The following is a 22,808-nucleotide window of genomic DNA, read 5'->3' as shown; positions in this document are numbered from 1 at the left end:
ATACAAAATCTTTCTTTCTTTCTTTCTGTCTTTCTTTCTTTTAACTGCTATGGCACACACTTCAGGTCACTGGGAGAAACAGCTGAGACCAACTTTCGGAGCAGGCAGATAACCGTGTCTATTGTTCGGGTGCCCACTCAGGGTATGCTTTAATCGGTTAGCTGTGATCGGAGAAATCCACTGAAAAATTATGAACGTCAAAATAATCTCGGAGTAGGCGCATTTCCCTTTCGCTTCCAGTCACTCACTGGTGTTTAGATTGAGGAAGAAGGCCCAAAGTGCCATTCCCAGTTAAGGGGAAGAGAAGAGAAGACTCGCTAGGTCAACAATTGGTGATAAAGTGAGAACAAATTGGGGCCTTAGAAGCTCGTAGGCTGTCGGCGGAATAGAAAAGAGTGGAGTGGACTTGCATAGCTGAAAGGCTCTAAGAAAGAATAAGATCGACACCGTGGTCCTATGCACTATGTACTGTAGAACCATGGAATGTTCCAGCAAAGGAGCAGGCCATTGGGTATTTGAACTCTGTCCTTGTGTTGTTTCTACAAGAGTCAGGGCCGAGCCAATACTTGCGGGCGCGTAACACTGGTGAAAATCTCCCCAGCTGCGCCCAATTGTTCTGCTCACTGCATTCTGGGCGAGCTTTTATCCTTCACCTTCTGGCCTTTGAGAATCGCTCAGATGGAGCACAGTAAAGTACATGTGCCGGAATGGTTGGAATGCCCAGAACAGAGCCCGTAGGATTTTTGTTCCTGTAATTTCAAAGGAGGGACAAGGAGGTGGGTTCACTTCCTGATATGGCAGTAATTACTGCCCATCTCTAGTTCCCCGAGGACATTCAGAGGCAATGACATACTGCGAAGTTGAAATCAGGCCTAGTACCGAATTGGGTGGCGAACCTCTATCCGCCGGCGGGGTGGTCCACACCCCTCGGGTCCAACTGCCTTTCTTCCTCCACAATACAGGGCCACGGGAACCTTCACCTCCTGGCCAGATTTCCAAGTTTCCCTCCGGCTCTGCTATTCTGTTCTAACCACTGACACCGCCTCTGGACCTAACCTTTGTTTCTTTACTTGTCCCATTATATTTGCCTTGCACCATCATCTCTTTTCTCATTTAACCATCTCCTGACGCTCCATCTTAACGCTGAGTTTCCCTTTTGTTCTTCTTTCCCTGCACCACTCCCCTTTTATCCCCCTGGCGCTGTACTTGCTTAAAAACTGTTCGTCTCTAACATGTTCCAGTTCTCATGAAAGGTCATCGACCTGAAACGTTAACTCTGTTTCTCTCTCAAAAGATCGTGCCTGACCTGCTGAGTGTTTTCACCATCTTCTGTTTTTATTTTAGATTTTCAGCATCCGCAATGTTTTGTTTATGCATTGGGGCAGGTCGCTCCACTGAAAGATATCAGTGGCCCATTTCGCTTCGGACCACAATTCCGCTGTTTTCATTGTAATTTTATCTGGAACTAGCTCGCAAATTAACGGATGTTTTAAAAATTCAGTTTCACAAATTGCCAATGGTGGAATTTGTACTCACCGCGTCTATATGGATTTTAGGGGGAAGGGATGACGAAGGGGGCTGAGAAGGAACTGCTCCAAAAGATCCTTTGTGGAAGCGGAGGAACATGTAACAATTAAACCTGTAAGTTTGGTGATATCTTGTGTGAAGTATATAAACAGGTTGATCCAAGTATACTGTATGGCTGCATTCAGAGTTTACATTTTGTTGTTGATTCAGTCAATAATTTCATAGATTATGGAGAGAAACTCGGATTCTTCTCTTAGAACAAAGTAGGTTCAGGGGAGATTTGATAGAGGCGTTCAAAATAATGAGGGGTTTTGATGGAATAAATAGGATGAATCTTGTCTCCAGTGGCAGAAGGGTAGGGAACCAGAGGACACAACGATTTAAGATAATGAGCAAAAAACTCCATGGGGAAATGAGGAGAATATGTTTCTGCAGCGGGATGTTCAGGTCTGCAATGCACTGCCTGAGATGATGGTAGAAACAGATTCAATAATACAATTCAAAAGGGAATTGGATATACACTTGAAAAGGTAATATTTGCAAGGATATGGGGATAGAGCAGGGGTGAATGGGACTGATTGGATAGCTCTTTGCAAGAGCCGGCACGGGCACGATGGGCCGAATGCGCTGTATGATTCTACGATTTACGGCAATGAACAAGTGCATTCACAGGATTGCAACATGGCCAAGTGTTTCTGATTGACTTTTCTTGCAGTCTAAATAACAGATAAAATTCATGCTTTAAAGAAATGTGCCCTCATCTCTGTTGCTCAGAAAGTCACTTGCTTATGTTGCTATTATTTTATGTTCTTGCTCATTGCAACATCCGCCCTCCCCTCCCCGCCTAACTGCCACCTCGCTGCTTTAGATTCCAGCCCCAGGCGATTAAACCGCAGTTTGCCCATGTGTTCAAACTGACAGATTCCGAGACCTTGTTCGCTGAAACAGCACCTTCAACGCATTTCCTGCTGCCCCTGGTTGCCTTGTCAACGGAGCTCTGGTTCCTCCAGTCAAGAGACAACTCGTGAATCGTTAGCCCTTAACAGTTGCGGTCGAAACACGGAGCCTAACGTCAATTAACCCTCCTGCTGCCGCTTGATTTAAAATACACCCAATGGAAAAAATAAACCTGGTGACTGATCGAGCGCCGGAGACTTTTGTGTCGTAAAATAACTTTACATTAGAGAACCCCAAAGTTCCCCTTAAAATTCAAGGAGAAAGGATCGCTCATTCCATATTTTGAACAAAACTAAAAGCTTTATTCATATTGTGGTACAAGCAGACAAAAATTTGAAACCGCGCATCATTAAAATTACCAAAAGTATTGTTAATTAATTGCAGTAAAACCCAAAAATCAAGGAGAAAACGATTACAGTAGAGCAAAAGAGCCGCCAATCGCGAATAGAGTGTAACTTTTCTCCTCGTTTACCACGGTCCTAATGCGAGGCGACCAGAGAAAATCTCCCTCCAAAATGGAAAAGAAAGAGTGACATTAAATCCCGAACGAGAGAATAGCTACGGGATATTTTAAAACTAGCCTTCCTGGTTTCAATTCAGACACAACTCTTGAGTTGAATGCTTTGCTTCTAATGCAGACAGATTTTGTCAAAGAAATGCATCTGGCGCTTTTAAATGATAGAAAATAAAAGCAAACTGCATTTTCAATAACTTTCAGAGAAAACCAAACATTTGCAGGTGTTTGGGGAAAGAGCAGGGTGACCTAATCGGATCGGTCTTTTAAAGTGCCGGCACAGGCACGATGGGCCAGATGCCCTCAGTCTGTGCTGCAAGATTCCATGATTCTAAGAAATGCATGTAATTATTGGAAGCTAAGGTGATATTTTGAAAATTTCTATTGACTAATTCAAGCATAAAAATATAATTTTGAACTCTACTTAAAAAATCGACGATTTTCATGCATGTGATCAATTTGTTTTCCTAATATATGCAATGAGCATTGTACAAAACAATGACTATAAAATCAATATATCACAGAAATTGGACAAAAGTTTTCTGAAGGAGAAGGTTTAACAGTGGCAGGAGCAGAGAATTAGCCGTTTAACACCTGTGATATTGAACTGAAGTAAATTGAGTCAGTTGAACTCGATGTCTCGGGCTCTGAATTCCCAGTGGGTTGTGCTCACGCTGGAATCCATTTCATCGGAGAGAATTCCTATTTGAATAAAAGCACCAGATGTAATCAGTGGACTACAAGCAGTGACATCGAACAGTGCACGTGAAAAGAGCGGATTTAGATGTTGAACGTATTTCAGTCTTTAACTCTCCACCTTGGAAAATTCTGCCGTGCATATACTCAAACGCTTAACGCATGCACATGGCTTGCCTCTGTTATGCATAGAATTACACAGAATGTACAGGAAAGAAACAGGCCATTCGGCCCAACTGTTCCATGTCTGTGTTTCTGCTAGACACGAGCCTTCTCCCACATGTCTTCATCTCAGCCTATCAACACATCCTTCCATTCCTTGTTCCCTCATGAACTTATCGAGCTTCACTTTAAATGCATCTGTGCTATTTGCCTCAAATATTCCACGTGATAGCGAGTTGCAAGTTCTCGGGGTAAAGTATTTTCTACTGAATACCCTATTGGATTTGTTGGTGACTATCTTTTATTTATGGCCCCTCGATTTGGTCTCCCTCACGAGTGGAAACATATTCTCTACGTGTAACCTATCAACCACTTTCACAGTCCTGAAGACCTCGATCAGGTCACCCTCAGCCTTCTGTTTTCCAGAGAAAAGAGGCCCAGCCTGTTCAGCTTTTCCTGATAGGTATCTAATTACCATTGGAAGTTGCTATGTCAACATTTCCTGTGCATTTTTTCTCATTCCACTGTAGCAATGCATTTTTTTCTAAAACAAAATCTCGGCATATGCGCATCGCTGGCACGGATAGCATCTCTTGCCTATCATGAGCAGCCCAAGAGAAGTGAGGGTGGGGATTTTGATTGAAGCGCTGCCGCCCACGTGGTTAAGAGGCTCTCATATGCTGATTGGTAGCGAGGCCCAGGATTTGACTCAGGGCCATAAAGGTGTAGCGTTGCAATCTCTTTAAATTGATTTTACATTGCAACCTGTAAATACAGATGGCACCTGAATTCTGTACCAGGGCGTTGTGGGCTCGTACCGAACATAGGAACATGAGGAACAGGAAAAGGTCATTCAACCCATCGAGCCTGCGCCGCTATTCAATGAGATCACGTCTGATCTGAGGTCCAACGCTATTTTCCAACCTCCGCTCCATATCATTTGATATCCCTGTCTAACAAAAAAACTGCCTATCTCAGCTTTGAGAGCTCAATTGTTCCCTAACATCCACAGCCTTTTGGGAGAGAGAATTTCAGATTTTTACTACAATTTGTGTGAAAAAATGCTTCCTGATTTCCCTCTTAAATTGCCTGGCTCTAATTGTAAGATTATTTCGCCTCGATATTGATTCCCCCACCAGATGAATAGTTTATCTGCATCTCCCCTATTCGACTGCTTTTAACATTTTTGAGAATTCACACAGATCAATTCTCAGTCTTCTATACTCAGTGGAATACAGGCCATGTTTACGCAATCTGTCCTCAGAAATGGCTGAAGGTTAGAAATTAATAGAGTGCAGGTAGTTAATGTTTTTTCAGCTGAAGAAAATGTGGCTGGTGGGATGTGAGTACATTTGGTGCTTGTCCCGCTCTTGTTATTCATAGACACGCTTGATTTGGATATGGGCGTGAAGGAGATATCAAATTTGCTGACCTTATAATTTTGGGGGTGGGGAAATGGAGGAAAAATGGGGCAGATTGCAGGAGGACTTGCGCCGTTTGGAAGAGAGGGGAGATATATGGCAAAGGGAGCTCACCGTGGATCTGTGTGAGCTCGAACATGTTTGGGGGAAAATAATCGAGTCTGGAAACATAAGCCGAGTTGCAATCAAGCAAACAAACCGAGAGATCCAGGGGCCAGAGATAGACAGATATTTAAAAGCAGGGTCAATGACAGAAATTACGCTGTAACAACAACAGCAGCAACTTTCATTTATACAGCGCCTTTAACGTAGTAAAACGTACCAAGGCGCTTGACAGCAGTGTTTCCAAACAAAATTTGAAACATAAGGAGATATAAGGTCAGTGACGACAAGTTTGGTCAAAGAGGCAGGTATTGAGAACTATCTTCAAGGAGTGGAGATATGGAGAGGCGGTGAGCTTTATGGAGGATCTAGGCAGCTAAAGGCACGGCCGCCAATGGTGAGGCGAAGGAAGTGGTGAATACACAAGAGGAGGGAATTGGAAGGATACAGAGTTCTCGGAGGCTTGTACGGGTGAAGGACGTTATGGAGATGGGGAGGTGCGAGGTCATGGAAGGATTTGAGCACAAGATTATGCTAAACAAGGGGACTCATCATCCCAAGTAGCTGATGACGCACTTGTGCAAAGCGTTGTTTGGGTCTCAACTGGAGTAATATGTGGAAGTGTGGGAATCTTGTTTTAAAACTGGATATTCAAGCAATGAAGAGGTGCAACAGAAAATAAATAGATTGATAACGGCATGAGCGCATTTATTGATGATGAACTTGGCAAATCTAATGTGGCACAGAAATACATTAGAAATGTTCCAAATCTGGACAAGTTTCAGAAGACATAGGGACTACAATTCAACGTCGATGGGTCGCAAAATGGGCAGTAGAGGGATCGGTTGATCATTATACTACAAGGCAACGGAAAATCGGACAGGGTGCAGAAGCTGAGGCCAAAACTCAACCCGCCATTTTGCGCCCCCGCCGAAGTTGCATTTTACACCCAAATAGCACGAGACTATTTTCAGTGTCTGTTTTAAGAGTGCCGTTGCGGTCGGCCGCCGGTGATAGGAATGGGAATCGAGAGATTTACTTTATTGATTGCCAAGATCATTGCTAACAATATTGTTAATAACAAATTATACTCTGCATGTGCATTGAGGTGATCAATCTTACCTTAAAATAACCACACTCTGGCCGTCAGCAGGACACTGAAGGCAACGCTCTTAAAAAAGAGAACTCTCAATCCTAACACTGTCAAAGACAGAAAATTCACCCTCGGTAGATCTGTAACAATTATCAAATTAAAGCGTTGATTTGGTTAAACAAACCCACTGTATTTAACTGAAATAAATATGTCTGCACCACAAAATTGGAATGTATTGCTCATCTATCCAGCTGGCTGGTTATTATACAACTATCTATGTCCATGTATCGATCTATCTCTCCCTATTTCTGTCCGTCTTTCTGCCTTTACCTGAACATATTTAAAATAAGGTACTGACCTGTTTGGGCGTCATTCGTCCCTGCTCTGAAATTATTTGAACGTTTTCCACAATCAGGCTTTCTGCCGGGGCCTGCGAACAAACATTTAAATGCTTTATTGAGTAAGTTACTTTGTTGTTGCTTTTGTTGTCATTACTATCACTTATTGTTATCGTTATTAGCAGTAGTAATGGAGGAAGTAGTAAAAAAGCTGTAGTATTGATTCTTTAGCCGTTTTATTAATTACAGTCGGACTTGGAGAATTGAGCATGCCAAGACTCATTGGCAGCAATCTAGCTTCTGAATCAGAAGATTGTGGGTTAAAATCCCACTCCAGAGACTTGAGACCATTATCCAGACAGACACTGCCAGTGCCAGCATTGTGAGAGCGCTGCACTATAGGAGGTGCCGTCTTTCGGATGAGATGTTTAACCGAGGCCCCGTTTGCCCTCACTGGTGGACCTGAAAGACCCCATGGTATTTCGAAGAAGAGCAAGTGTGTTCTCCTCAGTGCCCCGGTCTATATTGACCCCTGAACGAACGTCACAAGAACAGATGAACTGGTCATTATCACATTGCTTTGTTTGTGGGATCTCGCTGTGCGCATAATGGCTGTTGTATTACCCTACATTACAGCAGTGACGAGACTTCAAACACTACTTCATTGGCTGTAAAGCGCTTTGGGAATTCCCGAGACCTCAAAAAGGCGCTTTATAAATTCAAGTTCTTTATTCATGAAATATTTTATTACTCACCGGATGCAGAAACCTGGCTGTAGCTTTTTGCGTAGAAAGATCGAGCCCTGTGTTTTGCCTCACACGTGACATTTACTGAATGTTTGGATGAATTGAAAGAGAGGAACCCCGAGCTCCTGTAATACCCGTTGTTTAATAAGTGACTGGATCTCGTGACATCGGTCTTTGGGACAGTGGTTGTATCCATGAAGAGCCCAATCTCTTTGGGAGAGAATTCCGATACCAAACATACCGCCGCCGTGTCAGTACTCTCCCCGTCCCGTCTTTGAATCACGGGCGGGTAAAAGACCGACACGGTTGGCTCTTTTGGAGTTTTGTCCTCTGAAAATTGAAGAACAGAACGGGTAAATTATTCAGAATTCATCAATGTGAGCACAGAGCGATACATCAATAAATGACTGACAATAAAATAATAGTCCACACATATTTAAAGAAAAGCTGCCACTCGAGGCTGATCCGCCATTCAATTAGATCATGGCTCATTTGTATCTTAACTCCATCTCCCCGCTTGGTTCCGTAACCCTTATTACCCTTGCCTAACAACATCTATCAATCTCAGCTTTGAAATTTTCAATTGACCCCCAGCCTCAACAGTTTTTCGTGGAGAGAGGTCTAGATTTCGACTGCCATTTGTGTGATGAAGTGCTCCCTGACATCACCCCTGAACGGCCTGGCTCTAATTTTAAGGTTTTGCCCTCTTGTTCTGGACTCCCCCACCAGAGGAATTAGATTTTCTCTATCTACCCTATCAAATCCTTTAATTATCTTAAACCCCTCAACCATTCTACATTCAAACGAATCCCATTTTCCAATAACTCTCCGTGTTCAGAAATGTCTCTCATCTCCTACCCCTTAGGGGCTATTTTAAATTGATGACTCTTACTCGCCTTAAATGGATTTTAGTTGCTCAAATCCTTATATAACGTGGCAAACGTTATTTCTTAATCCACTGACTCTAGTTCCCTAACTTGAAAATATGACTTCCAGTTTTCTTTCAGCAAATGTAGATTACTGGTTTAATTTCATGGACCACCATAATTCTCGGGATCGAACAATTTGTCTTTTGCGGATTAGTTGTGCTTGTGTAAGGTTGGCTTTTGCGAGAAAAATGCACCCCATAATATCTAAACGTACATTGATCGCAATATATCGGCACACAATGATCTGTGAATCCAGATTATTGGTTCTTTTGCAATTAATGTGTATAAGACATGGGCTATTTCAACTTACTCAACTTTATATTCCATCATCAGAACATCTGTACACCCATCGCTAAACACAGTGTTAAATTTCAAAACAAGAGCCTATCTGTGAACAGGTGCAAGTTTCTGCATACCCTGCACCAAATGAATGGGAACACAACACAACGTCTCAAATATGATTGCTGCATGCAATGATTTAAGCCCCCTTTATTAATCCTGGAATAATGATTCAACAAGCAACTTCTGGAATGATTCGGCAGACACTGAAGCCACCGCTGGTTTCCTTTCCCTCGCGGTAATACGGAACGAGTAAACCTGTCAAATTGCATCCAATTTGTTATCTTTATGGAAATAATGTATACTCGCGCACAATCGCTGGAAAATTGCATCTGATATCGAAGGGTAAACTATCTGATTATCTGGTCGTTATCACTTTGCTCTTTGGAAAGCTTTCTGTGCTCAAAATGTCTGCCGCATTTCGTACGTTACAACAGTAAAGCAGCTTCAGACGTCCTGAGGTCGCGAAAGGCGCTATATCAATGGAATTCTTTATTTCTTTCTAAAAATCGCGACCGAGCTCGTCCACCAAAGGTTAGCAGATACCTGATGCCATGAATCTTTTACTGTTTCAAAAGGAAGTGTAATTTGATTAAATGTGACTTACTTGGCTTTACAAGCACTTCAGTTCCGTCTCCGAATGTTAGTTTAGCAGCATACACTAATCCACACAGTGATAAGTACCCAGCTGTAAAACCCTTTCTGCGCCACGAGGTCTGATTCATGCGCATTGCTCCAGAAAGAGGACAGGTTGTTGGAAAAGCGAACTGGGTACCGCAGACCCACGTTAATGGGGAAAATTATCTTAACCGCGATTTAATAATAGGTACCTGGTCTCTCCAACAATATTCACCAAGAGGGAAGAACGATACAATGTCCTTATATTTTACTTACCCTGTTGTAAAATAATTCTGGCCTCACTTACGAATATTAGTTTAGTGGTGGTATTCCAATATCCTGCCCATTAACAGCTGAACAGGCAGAAACCTGTTCCAGAAGCGCTGTAACTGTCTGGACTGCAGCTTAAAAGAAGCACCAGAGGCTTCAACTGTGGCCTCATCTTGCTGAATTACTAATTGGATATCTTTAGAAGTGTGGCTTAATTGCCTTTCGCCATTACACACAGAGTTCAGTGAAACATCTCCCTCCAGCACATACTTGTGTGTTCGTGCTAAGGACTGGATATCAGTTTATGGAATTGACCCTAACTTTGCATCATCTACTAAATCGCCCTGAATTGAGATAAAGAAGACCCAAATCTCCACATTCCGTTGCACAATCAATATGGTCCCCGGTTCCAAATGTTAGCTTATCACCCCGCCCATACTCTATTATATAAAAATATAACTGTGCGACTCTGAGTCTTGATTGAGTCCAATTTGAAACCATTACATGTAAAATAGGGAAAAAGTTGAGAAATCCAAGTCGGGAGTAGGTACTTACTGGGTTCCACAATCAGCCTGTCTCCATTCCAAAACGTGAGGTTTTCTTTGTCTCCGTATGTTAATCACAGTTGAACCCAATAACAAGATCGCTTGGATTCTCCTCCACATCTCCCAGCAACTGATCATCTTGTTCAAAAAGGATAGGATTGGTAAGCTTAATGGCATATCTTTATTCACCAGCGGTCTTGGGGCGTTCCCGCAATGTGAACACAGCAATAAATATCCAGGGGAAATAAAATTGCAAAATGAACAGAATGTAAAACGGTAACGCTCCGGGGGTAACCGTTGCTTGATTGTAACTGGGCCTTCCCCGGGGCTTGTTGAGAATGTTGTTGTACCGTTCTGAGTTGGTGGGAGGTTATTGTACGAGCACTTAAGCAGACTCAAACTACTGTGTGTATCGGTGCGCACACTCACAGCACAGTGATACACAGCGGAGTCACTCGGTTGTAGTTTGGAGATGCTTAACCGGCTGATTTTCTTGACAGAATCGATAGTAGCAGAAATTCGGCCCCCGGCAGCGTTTTCATTATTCCCCGCTCCTGAAGTGTGTCTCTGTAGGAGGTATTTCGGAGCCTGCCCTGGGGACTGACTGTACCAGTGTACTGTGTACGGACAGACCCCTGAAAATTCGCAGCTTAAAGTAACGGTGTCACCGGCAGCAGAGGTTTGTCGAGGCGGGCTCTGGGACATCGATAAACTGGAATCTGCAGGATAAAAATTGGGGGATTAGTATTTCTTTAGCTGCTGTTTAGACACTTGTTAATCACATGATTAGTTCTGCCTCTAGCGGGAATGTTGTTCTTCATTTGAAGCCTGTTCGAAATTTATTCACTTTCATTGGGAAAAGTACCAGAGGAGAATTTGGTTTACGCAGCGAGTTGTTATGATCTGGAATGCAGTGCCTGAAAGGGTGGTGGGAGCAGATTCGATGGTATCTTTCAACGGAGAATTGGATAAATATTTGAAAAGGAAAAATGTGCTCTGCTGTGGGTGAAAGCGCAGGGGAGTGGGACTAATTGGAAACCTCTTTCAAAGAACCGGTACATACATGATGGGCCCAATTGCCTCCTTCTATGCTGTATGATTCAATGATTTCTATTAAATTTCTGCTTCTATTTTTCTTGGTGAATGACGAACCCGAAGAGACATTTGAACAATCCATTCTCCTCCACCCTGAGACAATTATTTTACAATAATGTTGTACCGAGAGGAGCCCGACTGTGTTCTGTTTCACTGCGCACAGCAAGATCCAAATGAAAGCAGTGAGATTCTTTATCGGTGGACTTTGTTGTGAGAGGAATGTGGGCCGGAGCATGTCCGACACAAATCTTTGAACTTGGACAGAACATCGGCACCGATTGAGCCAAACTGGCACTGACCATCTTTGGGTCACAGGTCAGAATTGAACTGCAGTTTCGTACTTCACGGGAGCTCTTGTCCGCTGCTCGCTCTATTTGCCTAATTTCTTCCCTCAATGGGGCCCATTTGTCAATTTCACTTTAATGGGAGTTATTTCCAATTAGTTTAATTTTATTTCTACATCGGGGTCACTCACTTTCTCCTGTTTGTGTTTTCCCGCCATCCCGAGAGCTTGTCCCAAATTCTCTCATTTATTGGTGGGATCAGTCTGTGCAGTTTCCGCTTTGGTTTTACTCACTGGGAACTGTCTCTTCCTGAACTCTAACAATGTCAATTCCTTCAAACCATTGGTTGATTCTGTCCCCGGTTCTCTGGACTGAGTTTCTCTGAGTTTCACACTGTACAGAATCTGCAGAATAGAAACACGCCATTCGGCCCAGCTGGTCTATGCCGGTGTTTATATTCCAAAAGAGCCTCCACCAACTCGAATTATGGCTTCCCCGCTGAACCCCGCCACCCTCTCTCCCCAGCTATCTCTCTATTCCTTTCTCCCTCATGTACACATCATGCCTCAACTTAAGTGGGTCAATCTTATCTGCTTCAACTATTCAATGTGGCAGCACGTTCCACATTCTCATCGCTCTCTGTGCAAATACATTTCTGCTAATACTTTATTTTAGCTGTTAGCGACTATGTTACATTTTTGGCCCCTTGTTCTGGCCTCACCCACCAGTGGAAACGACCTCTCCACATCCACCCTATCGAATATTTTCATAATTTTAAAGACCTCTTATCAGGTCTCTTCGTACTCTTCTCTTTTCCAGAGAAAAGAGCCCCGGCCTGTTCAATCTTTCCAGATAGGTGTGGATTGCTGCTGATGTCTTTTCTCAGGAGTATAAGAAATGCAAAGCTGAGAAAAGTACCGGATCCCAATCGAAACCCATCCCTCTGGTAAATCTAAGTCCACCGGTGCCGGATTGTACTTTGAACGGCCCAGGGGTCGGTGTCTCCACATTCCCACTTGCCCCCAATGGGCGATATTTCACTCCCTTTCAGTGAGTTATTTCTTGGTGGTTCTAAATGGACTTTTCTCCAGCCTGTATTTGTTCCCTCGGTTCTTCCTGTTCTCCTTTATAAGAACATTTGCGCCTCGCACTCACTCTCTCACTGCCCAATGTTGTTTCAATGAACATTAACCAAGGCTCCAGGTAAATTAATGCAAACCGATCTCTCAAACACTGATATTAAAAATAGAAAAGTGTCTGTAGTTCGAGGCTTTCAAATTTCGACTTAAACCTGGAACATGGAGAAAAATGACTGTTTATTTGAAGGGAATTGAAATAAATATTCGCTAAAATGCAATTAATTTCAATCACTGGGTGTCCAATCATGAAATGCCATCTCGACCGACAGCGGATCTCTTCTGTCTGTGTTATGCTCCAGCTTTTCTGCCGCTGCAGTTATCGGATGGGCCGCTGTAGTGTTGGGTTTACTCGACCGGTACCTCATTCACACTGCCCAGCTCGGACTGCAATCTGCTGCCCAGGAGAGAGCTCTGTAGCCTCTCACGTGTTCACGGGGACAGGCAGAGCTCCCTCAGTTACAGTTCACACCGAGAGCAGAGGCCGGAGTGTCGACAATCTGTGCTCATTTACAACACCTACTGGGGATCAGAGTGAGAAAGAGTCCGGGATGTTCATGGGATCCCCAAAGCCCCCGTTAAACCAGTGATGGTCCAGATGGGGTCAAGCCTGTTCCGTGGGGCTCTCACACCTCTTCCCCCGGTTCATATTCTAGTCCCCAATAGAAAACTGCAATGGAAATGTCCCCTTATAAAACCGCTGTGTTTTACGTTGAAGGGGATTGAGGTGATACCGATCACAATAATAAATTGAAGTTGAATATTAACCTGGACAGTTTGTAACACGGCGCGGTTTGGAGTCACTTACCGGCTGTGACGGTCACCACTGTCCCGGGTCCATCCAAATAACAATATCCCCCTTGTCTATACCCAGCACCACAGTAACACCGTGACACCGCTCTCAGTCACCCCTGTACAAGAACCACCGACACCTCAATCTGCTGGTCACACATCACCGTAGAGTCCACGCTGCCCAATTATTACAGGGATTTTAGATCAATTAAAAATATTCCATGTTTCACAGTCCCAGTCGGTTCAAACTCTTCTTTCTGAGACTCTCAGCTCTTTGTAAAATGGCCCGGGTGCACGGGCCGGAGATGGGCGCTTAATATAAACGGAGAAAAATGTCAAAGAAAGATCACTGAAAGCAGGAACTTGCAATAAAATTAATCCACATTACAGTGATAATGACATCAAACCTACAATTCAGGATCCGGACCAGGAGAATTGATATATTAATTGTACAGAGGTATTTGCTGAGGACTCTTCCACTGTGATTGTCCCATAAACACAGTACTTCAAGTCAGCATAAAATCCCCCGGTGCTTGGTGATATGTTGGGCACATTAGTTAAACGGCTGGGATTGCGGATCTCGGTTCCAACTGTTCGAACAGGATCCCATCTGGTGTTTGAAACTTGTAAATGGGAATCAGTCATTCCCAATCTCCGTTCATTGACACCAATCCCAGGAAAGACATCATCCGCACAGAGTCCCCATTTATAAAACACAAGATGTTAACTGCAATAATCCAAACTCATTATTAACTAGATTGTGGGGCAGAAGGTGAGAGGCGGATCTGTTGGGTTTAATCGCAGATTAACTCCGTTTTTTCATTTGTTTCTCGGTCAATCTGCATTGAGAGTTTTTGTATCACGGGCAGTCGAGACCTATCACTGTGATCTTCATACTTTGCTTTACAGTAATAGGTGGCGCTATCTTCAACTCTCGTATCCCTAATTTCCAGGGAAAATGTCTTTTCTGCATTATTCGTTGACACAGCAAATCGTCCTCCGCCGTCGATCCGCTTCCGCTCTGTCCCGCTCTGAGTTTGTTTGAAGAATTCTCCACTCTGGAAATAATGATACGAAGCACCCGCTTTGAAAGCGCAGGTGATGGTGAGAGACTGACACTCCTTCTTGGTCACCGCTCTCGGGTCCTGTGTCACTGACTGACCGAAAGAGCCTGGAAATTAAACAGAGAGAGAGTTTGATGAGACATCAGAGCCAAACCACACAACGGGGCTAAAAGAGAAACCGTGTCTCCAATTTCAATGGACTCGGGCAGCTATGTTTTAAATTCACACATTGTCCGTTTGGTTGAACGGTACTCACGGGGCAAACAGATAAACAGGATGAAAACAAGGAAGATTCCCATCGTTCTGCTGCCCGCAGCTGGTGGTTTATATGACGGGGAACTGGAAACTGCAGCCCGGGACTGCCCTGGGAGACTGTACCTCAGAGCTGTACTGAAATACTTTAGGGGATCGAGTTCATTTGCAACAGGGCAGTGTCCAGGAGTTCATTAACGGTCCGCACGGTTCCCGGAGATTTGGCTTGTGTTGTGTGAATAAGCGGCAGGTTTAAAGACTGACCTGCAGTTTTATGGCATTTCATTCGGTCTCTGAGCCCTATCTGAAAGCCCCTCCCACATTAGTCTGATGTACAGGAGGGGGGAGTTGTTCTTCAGCAGAGGCTGCCGCCTCCTTTGCCCCACAGTAATGAACTGGGCGGTCGTTTCATATGTTTTTTATTGGGTGATGTTTGTTGAGGGTGAAATGTTGGCCCAGGACACCGGGAGAATCCCCCGCTCTTATTCCAATAGTGCCGGGGGTTTCACTAACATCTCTCGGAACCGGCTGACGGGACCTCGGTCAAACCTCTCATCCGTAGGACCATGCGGAGCTCCCTCAGTCCAGCAAATGAGTGCAGGTTATAATATGAGACAGTCCAGTGCCATTTTCAATATACAGGCAGATATATACACAATGCATATCGAGAATAAACTGTCACTGTAATTCAAACAAACGCTTCGTGCACCGTCCCCTTCTGTGCTTTGCATTAAAAATTCTGTTTACGTTATTTCTGATGAATTCTGACCTTGATTTTGTCTGTATGATTTATTTCAAGGTCCCGAATCTCAGATTTTCAATTTTCAATTTAAATTACATTCATAATTCTAAATACAATTAAAACACAACTTCCATTTGGAATTAATGTCTTTATTTCCAAACCTGGTTCTTTAATCGATTTTCTTAAATAAATAACTGAACATTGTTCACAGATTGCAACTCGCCCCCACACTGAAGCCAACACAGTGAACACATCCTCCCACTGACTATATATAAGTACAAGTTTAACCAGAGTTGAAATCTGCCCGGGAGCTGCTCTGCTGCGACAACCGGCAATAAAGTTAGCCGTGTGCCGTACGTGCACAGGAGCTGACACTGAGTCACAATACCAGACGGAAGTGAATCGTTCCCTTTTACCCGCTGTTGCTGTATATGTACAGCAGCTGACACACATTCATTTTTTCTCTTTCTCCATCTCTGTCACTCTCTCACATCCCTCCCTTTCTCTCAATCTCTCACCACTACCCCTTTCTTCCTGTGTCTTTCCTGCTCAACCATTGCTGCTTCTGTATTTCTCTTCCTCCCTGTCCCTATCTCTGTCCCCGCTCTCTTTCTCTCTCCGTCTCCCTCCCCCTCTGCTCTTATCTCGCCTGTCTTTCCCCATCTCTCTCCTCCTCGCTTTCTCTCTCTGCTCTTAACTCTCATCCTCTGCCCCATCTTTCTCTCTTTCTTTCACTCCCTCTCTCACTCCTCCTATCTAACACCCTATCGTTCCCACACTCGATCTCTCCTTCTATCTCCCACTCTGCTCCTATTTCTTCACCGGTATCTCCCTTCTCTCTCTTCCTTTATCTCTCCCTCTCTCTTTGATATGTCTCTGAAACACACCCTGAATTATTTCAGTTTCGTTGTATAATACAACTGCAAATCTCATTCTGTAGCATTTTATATATATGAAAGGTTCAACTAGAAGATGGAAATCTGTCCGGTAGATCTCATCCTGAAAGATGTCAGTGTTCAAAATTGTGTTGAGACCTGATTCTCTGATGATGAGATCAGGGCCTTTACCCAGTAAACGAGTGAGGAATCAGCACAGACCATAGATCAGGGGTTTACCCAATGAACAATCAGGTGAATAAGCACAGACCAGGGATCATGGTCTTTACCCAGTAAACCATCAGGTGAATCAGCACAGACAAAGGATCAGGGCATTTACCAAGTACACCATCAGGCTAATCAGTACAGATCAGAAATCAGGGCCTTTACCCAATGAAACATCAGGTGAATCAACACAGACAAGGGATCAGGGCCTTAACCCAGTAAACCATGAGGCGAATCAGCACAGACCAAGGATACGGGCCTTTATCCAGTAAACCATCAAGTCAATCAGCACAGACCAGGGATCAAGACGTTAACCCAGTAAACCATCAGGCGAATCAGCACAGACCAAGGATCAGGGCCTTTATCCAGTAAACTATCAGGCGAATCAGGACAGACCAAGGAACAGGGCCTTTAACCAGTAAACCATGAGGCGAACCAGCACAGACCAAAGATAATGGCCTTTATCCAGTAAACCATTAGGTCAATCAGCACAGACCAGGGATCAGGACGTTTACGCAGTAAACCATCATGCGAATCAGCACAGACCAAGGATCAGGGCCTTTACCCAGTAAACCATCAGTCGAATCAACGCACACCAAGGACCAGGGCCTTTACCCAGTACACTATCAGGTGAATCAGCACAGACCAGGGATCGTGGCCTTTACCCAGTAAACCATCAGGTGAATCAACACAGACCAGGGATCAGGACGTTTACACAGTAAACTATCAGGCGAATCAACTCAGACCAGGGATCAGGACGTTTACACAGTAAACTATCAGGCGAATCAGCACAGACCAAGGATCAGGGCCTTTACCCAGTAAACCATCAGGCGAATCTGCGCAGACCAACGAGCAGGGCCTTTACCCAGTACCCCATCAGGTGAATCAGCACAGACCAAGGATCAGGGCCTTTACCCAGTAAGCCATCAGGTGAATCAGCACAGACCAGGGATCAGGACCTTTACCCAGTAAAGCATCAGGTGAATCAGCACAGACTAGGGATCAGGGCCTTTACCTAGTAAACCATCAGGCGAATCAGCACAGACCAAGGATCAGGGCCTTTATCCAGTAAACTATCAGGCGAATCAGCACAGACCAAGGATCAGGGCCTTTATCCAGTAAACTATCAGGCGAATCAGCACAGACCAAGGATAATGGCCTTTATCCAGTGAACCATCAGGTCAATCAGCACAGACCAGGGATCAGGACGTTTACGCAGTAAACCATCATGCGAATCAGCACAGACGAAGGATCAGGGCCTTTACCCAGTAAACCATCAGTCGAATCAGCACAGACTAGGGATCAGGACCTTTACCCAGTAAACCATCACGTAAACCAGCACGGACCATGGATCAAGGCCTTTCAAATTTCTGATGAAATTCATTTGCATTATCACAAACGTAAAATCTTCAATGAACCAGCGCAATTGGGCAGCGTAATAGAAAATTATTGGGCTCGGTGGGGGCGATTGTTTCACTGGGGGAAGTGGGGGTTGTTTAATTGGGGTGAAGGAATTTCTTTCACTGGGGGAGGTGGATGTTTCTCTTGGGGGGTTTACATGGGGGAATTAAACGAGAGCGATTGCACGAGGTAAATACACAAGTGGATTACATGTGGGGATTAGACGGGGAATTAAACAGGGGGGATTACATGAGGGGATGACACGGGGTGGATTACACTTGTAATCACCCACGTTCACAACAGGGATTCTCACACACACCGTCCTACAATCATCCTCGACACATTTTAAATGCTGCATTGAGACAGAGACAGAGGGTTGAAAGTTATACAAACACGCACATTGTCCAACAATACATTTTCATTACCTTTGCAGTGAAACACAGAGTTCAAACCTGCACAGACACCCACATTGTCCTACAATACACTTTATATACCTGTGCAGTGAGACAGAGAAAATATAGATACAGGAACATTCACCAATATGACTTCAGCAGCACATCCCAGGAGCAAAAGAGAGAGATTGGTGGGTCTGACCTCCCCTGAATAGCACAGAATTATCACTCAAAATCCGCCCTCTGCCCAGTACAAAACCACTCACCAGTAAATGCATCCTGTGCCTGAGAACCTGCCCTCCCAACTGTGGGAGAGTCCAAGGTGAGTCTGTTTGTATCCGGGGGAGGGGGGAGGGCGGTAGGGCCTTCTGCCTTTTGCCAAGGTCCCAAATGGTTGTTTCCTGGGCCTGTATGAGGCTTCTCCGAGCTGGGATCCGGATCTCAGGGCTGCTACCTTGGGATAACATTTTGACCATTGAGCTTAGACCTGCAATGTGCTGGTGGACTGAGTGAAGAGTCACTTGCCTGCACATGTACATTGCTCACATCCTTAACCAATGAGTATAGGCAGACCACCGTGCTGATCCACTGTGGGAGGCCTTACTCACCAGCACAGGTAGATTGCTCGCATCTTCCTTTCATTCAGTCACTTCTATTGTCCGATTTCATAAGTTTCTTTGCTTTATTTTGACTTTTGTTTCTTTTCCTGTTACTTGCCTGTTTATAACCTCGGTTTCCGATGATTTATTCCTCAGCGGTTCTGCTTTTCCCTCTGCTCTTTTATCCCGCATTCCCTTTACAAGTCCCAGATTCCCATCCATTCCCATGACACCTTGTGACAACGTGAAATCTGCATGCTGCGTTTTGATATGCCTGATCTTCAGACAGCGTTAATCTCTCTCTCTCTCTCTCTCTCTCTCTTTGTGTGCCTGTGTGAGCTACTGTACCTCAGGCTGTTTTTAATCAACCCTCTCACTGTCCATTTATGTTACACAGAACAGTGAGGATCCCTTTACCTCAGTGCACGGCATGAGGAATTCATTCTACTGGGTGGAACAATCAGCACCACTGTTATTAAACTGTCCGCTTCTGTTTCTTCATATTTATAAATACGCAATGGATCTGTGGCCCACTTTGATGGTGTCTCTCTGGATCAGACAATGTACTCAGTTTCACCTTTCTCCAGCTCCCTCTGTTGGTTTCTCTCTGTATCACAGTACTCAGACTCATTTTTATCTATCGCCCTCTGTTGGTTTCTCTCTGTATCACTGTACTCAGACTCATTTTTATCTATCGCCATCTGTTGGTTTATCTCTGTTTAACTCCCCTTGCTCAATCTCGCCCGAATCTGTTTCCCTCTGTTTGACAGCTCTCTCAAAGAGTCGACAGGGACTGGGCTGATCCACCGAGGGGAGCCTCACTCACCTACACAGTTCGCCTTTAAAATTACTTTAAAAGAACAGGTTCTACTTTACAATGTTAATTGGGGGAAAATATCTTTAGTTATTAGCCAACATAAACACTTGCTGTTTATCAATCTCACTGAATAAACTAATATGAAAAGAGTTACATTTGCTTTTCTTCTCATCCTTATTGAAACTCCCACCCGCTCCCCCCATTCTTAAGCACTAAAACTAAGAGAAGCAGTTTAGGCCGTGCTTGATCCCTTCAATAGGCCCTGTGCTGAGCCCCAGGGTCACGGCCATCGGTCAGCGGTCACATGCTGAATAACTGGGACTCTTTAGCTCCAAGCGGACCTCCGGCGTCCAAGTTCGTGTGACGTACAGTCGTCCATGTTAATGTGACATGCGGTCGGCCACATTTGTTTGACGTACGGTGGGCCATGCTTGTGTGACGTGCGTCGGACATGTTTCTGCGACATCTCTGTCAAATTTTAATCCACCGTCACATTTAAACATTTCCAGTCCCCTATCAGCACATATCTGCAGATCTCTGGGGTTTATAACAGAATCAATCTGAACAAGGAAGAGTCCGGGAACTGGACCAGATCCACCAGGTCACAATTTTCAAAAGCTCCCTCACCCAGTGCAGAGCTGTGTCGAATTATCATGTCCGTCGTGGGGCTAATATTGATACCATTAATGGAGCACATTGAGTATGGAGAGAACTCAGGGATTGTGGCTGATTTAGAGTTTGTTCACTTTACACCTCAATAACAGAGAGAGGGAGACTGAGAGAGGGAGTGAGAAAGTTACTGAGATAAACAGAGAGAGAGAGCCTGAGAGAGAGGGAGTGACAACGTCATTGGGTTAAACAGAGAGTAAGAGTGAGGGAGTGAGAAAGTCACTGAGTTATACAAAGAGAGTGAGAGAAAGGGAATGAGAAAGTCACCCAGTTAAACAGAGAGGGGCAATCACAAAGATAGAGACTGTTAAACGGAGAGAGATCGAAACAGAGAGAGAGAGACAGAGAGAGAGAGATAGACAAAGAGAGAGACAGAGAGGGAGAGCGAGATAATTACATAAATGGGCCAGGAAAGCTTTGGAGTGAACCAGCAACTGTCTCAACCAAACACAGCAATTTTTCCACGACTAACGGTGATTGGTGTACCGCCGGTGTCCATTCTGATAGACCAGCCAATCCTGCCTCTGGGAAACGCCCCTCAGTTTGCCAGTGTGTGGAGCCTGCCCCTGATCTGAGTTTACTCTTTAATATCAGAGCAGAAAGGTCAACATATTGAAAACATTCCGCTATTTTCTGTCGAACTCTAAACCAGACACCATGTACGGCTCATGTTCCTTATTGATAATAATGATCGTGCTGCCCAGTGAGTCTATGTTTATATGGTCATTGTGTGTTTCATGGATTATATTTACTCTCAGGCTTTTGATATATTCTGTATTTTGTTACAGGAACGAGTGGCAAAGACTCAGTGACCCAGGATCCGCCTGAATTAACGGTTCAGGATGGACAGACCGTAATACTGGACTGTAGTTACTCGGCAGCAATCAATAACCCAACTCTCTTCTGGTACATCCAGTATCCCGGGGAAGCTCCGAGATATTTACTGAAAAGATATAGCTCGGGGCGGGGAGGTAAATCTTCAGCTTTCCCAGACCGATTCTCTGCTGATTTGGACAACAACGAGAAAAATGTTCCTCTAAATATCAGCGGTGCTCTTGTCTCTGATTCTGCCGTGTATCTCTGTGCCATGGCACTCCACATTGTTACAGGGGCACAATCAGACCGTACAAAAACCAGCAAAGGTCTCTCACCTCCTCTCGCTGAATCAGATCTATAGCCTCGATTGTGATCTGATAATAGAACAGAAACCAAACCATAAAAAAAACAGAAGGGTCAACAAATAGATGGATAGATAATTAATAAGATAGCCAGAGAGGGAGATAATTAAACTCTCCCTCTCCTCACTTTCTCTCCCAATGAATCCAACCTCCTTTGTTGAAAAGTATCCATCCCACGCAAAATAAACCCAGCCCGTGTGAATTCCGGCTGCGGAGAATGCGAGTGTAAGAGGCGGTGTGTTTCACAGCTCAGTAACCGGCTTGTTCCCGTTAGTTTGGGAGCTGAATTATGGGATAGTTGGACACCAGAGTTGTTTCAATTATCACCCCGAGTGCCCAACTGCAATGACCTCAAGAGTTAGATCAGATGGCGAATAGGCTAAACAATTTAACTCGGAATATTATTGCAAATTGAACTATGGAAGTAGCGCCTGGTTTCATGGGTTCCAACTAGGACTGGTCATTTAAGGAACTGCTATCAGGAAATTCTTCAGACACAGAAAGCGATCGATGTGTAGAATCAGGTTCCAGGTGGAACAGCGGAGGGAAAAACTCGGGAATCATCTCAGAAAATGATGGATGTTACAATGGGGGAGAGGAAGTTAGCATCTCTCTGGATGGATGAACTAAGAGGGTCCGAATTCTCTCTCCCATCCGGAATTATCCTGTGATCTTGTGAACTGCAGCGAGGCAGCAGTTGCCTCTTGGAATTGTACTTTGCAGTTACATGTAGCCGCCACCAGAGGAGAGTGGGAGTCTGTGTTCACTGAGTTGATTTCCGTGCAGGGCCGAGTATAGACTGAGAACATTGTTCAGTTACTTTATTTAAGAAAAGGGATTAAAGAAAGAGGTTCGGAATTAGAGGTATTAATTTCAAATGGAAGTTGTGTGGTATTTTAAACATTATTAAAGGATTATTAAGGACAAGATGTTGTAAGTATTTTACTGAGCAGCTTACTCCAGTTAACTATTTCCCTTCACTGCCCCCATCTTACAGACGGGCCCTATGTCGTTTCTGTGAGACGACAAG

General features: G+C 44.3%; 1 gene segment (V, D, J or C); it reads right to left on the bottom strand.

The window, feature by feature from the left end:
- Positions 1–2,787: 2,787 nt before the first annotated feature.
- LOC137308032 (T cell receptor delta constant-like) lies at positions 2,788–9,555 on the bottom strand. The segment is given in 5 exon segments: positions 2,788–3,700; positions 6,502–6,612; positions 6,831–6,902; positions 7,566–7,886; positions 9,432–9,555. Coding segments are annotated over 4 exon segments (627 nt in total).
- Between the last annotated feature and the right edge of the window lie 13,253 nt (positions 9,556–22,808).

Source organism: Heptranchias perlo, unplaced genomic scaffold, assembly GCF_035084215.1.
Source record: "Heptranchias perlo isolate sHepPer1 unplaced genomic scaffold, sHepPer1.hap1 HAP1_SCAFFOLD_118, whole genome shotgun sequence".
Taxonomy (NCBI): Eukaryota; Metazoa; Chordata; class Chondrichthyes; order Hexanchiformes; family Hexanchidae; genus Heptranchias; species Heptranchias perlo.
The sequence above is the reverse complement of the archived record's forward strand: the minus strand, read 5'-3'. Positions and strand labels throughout refer to the sequence as shown.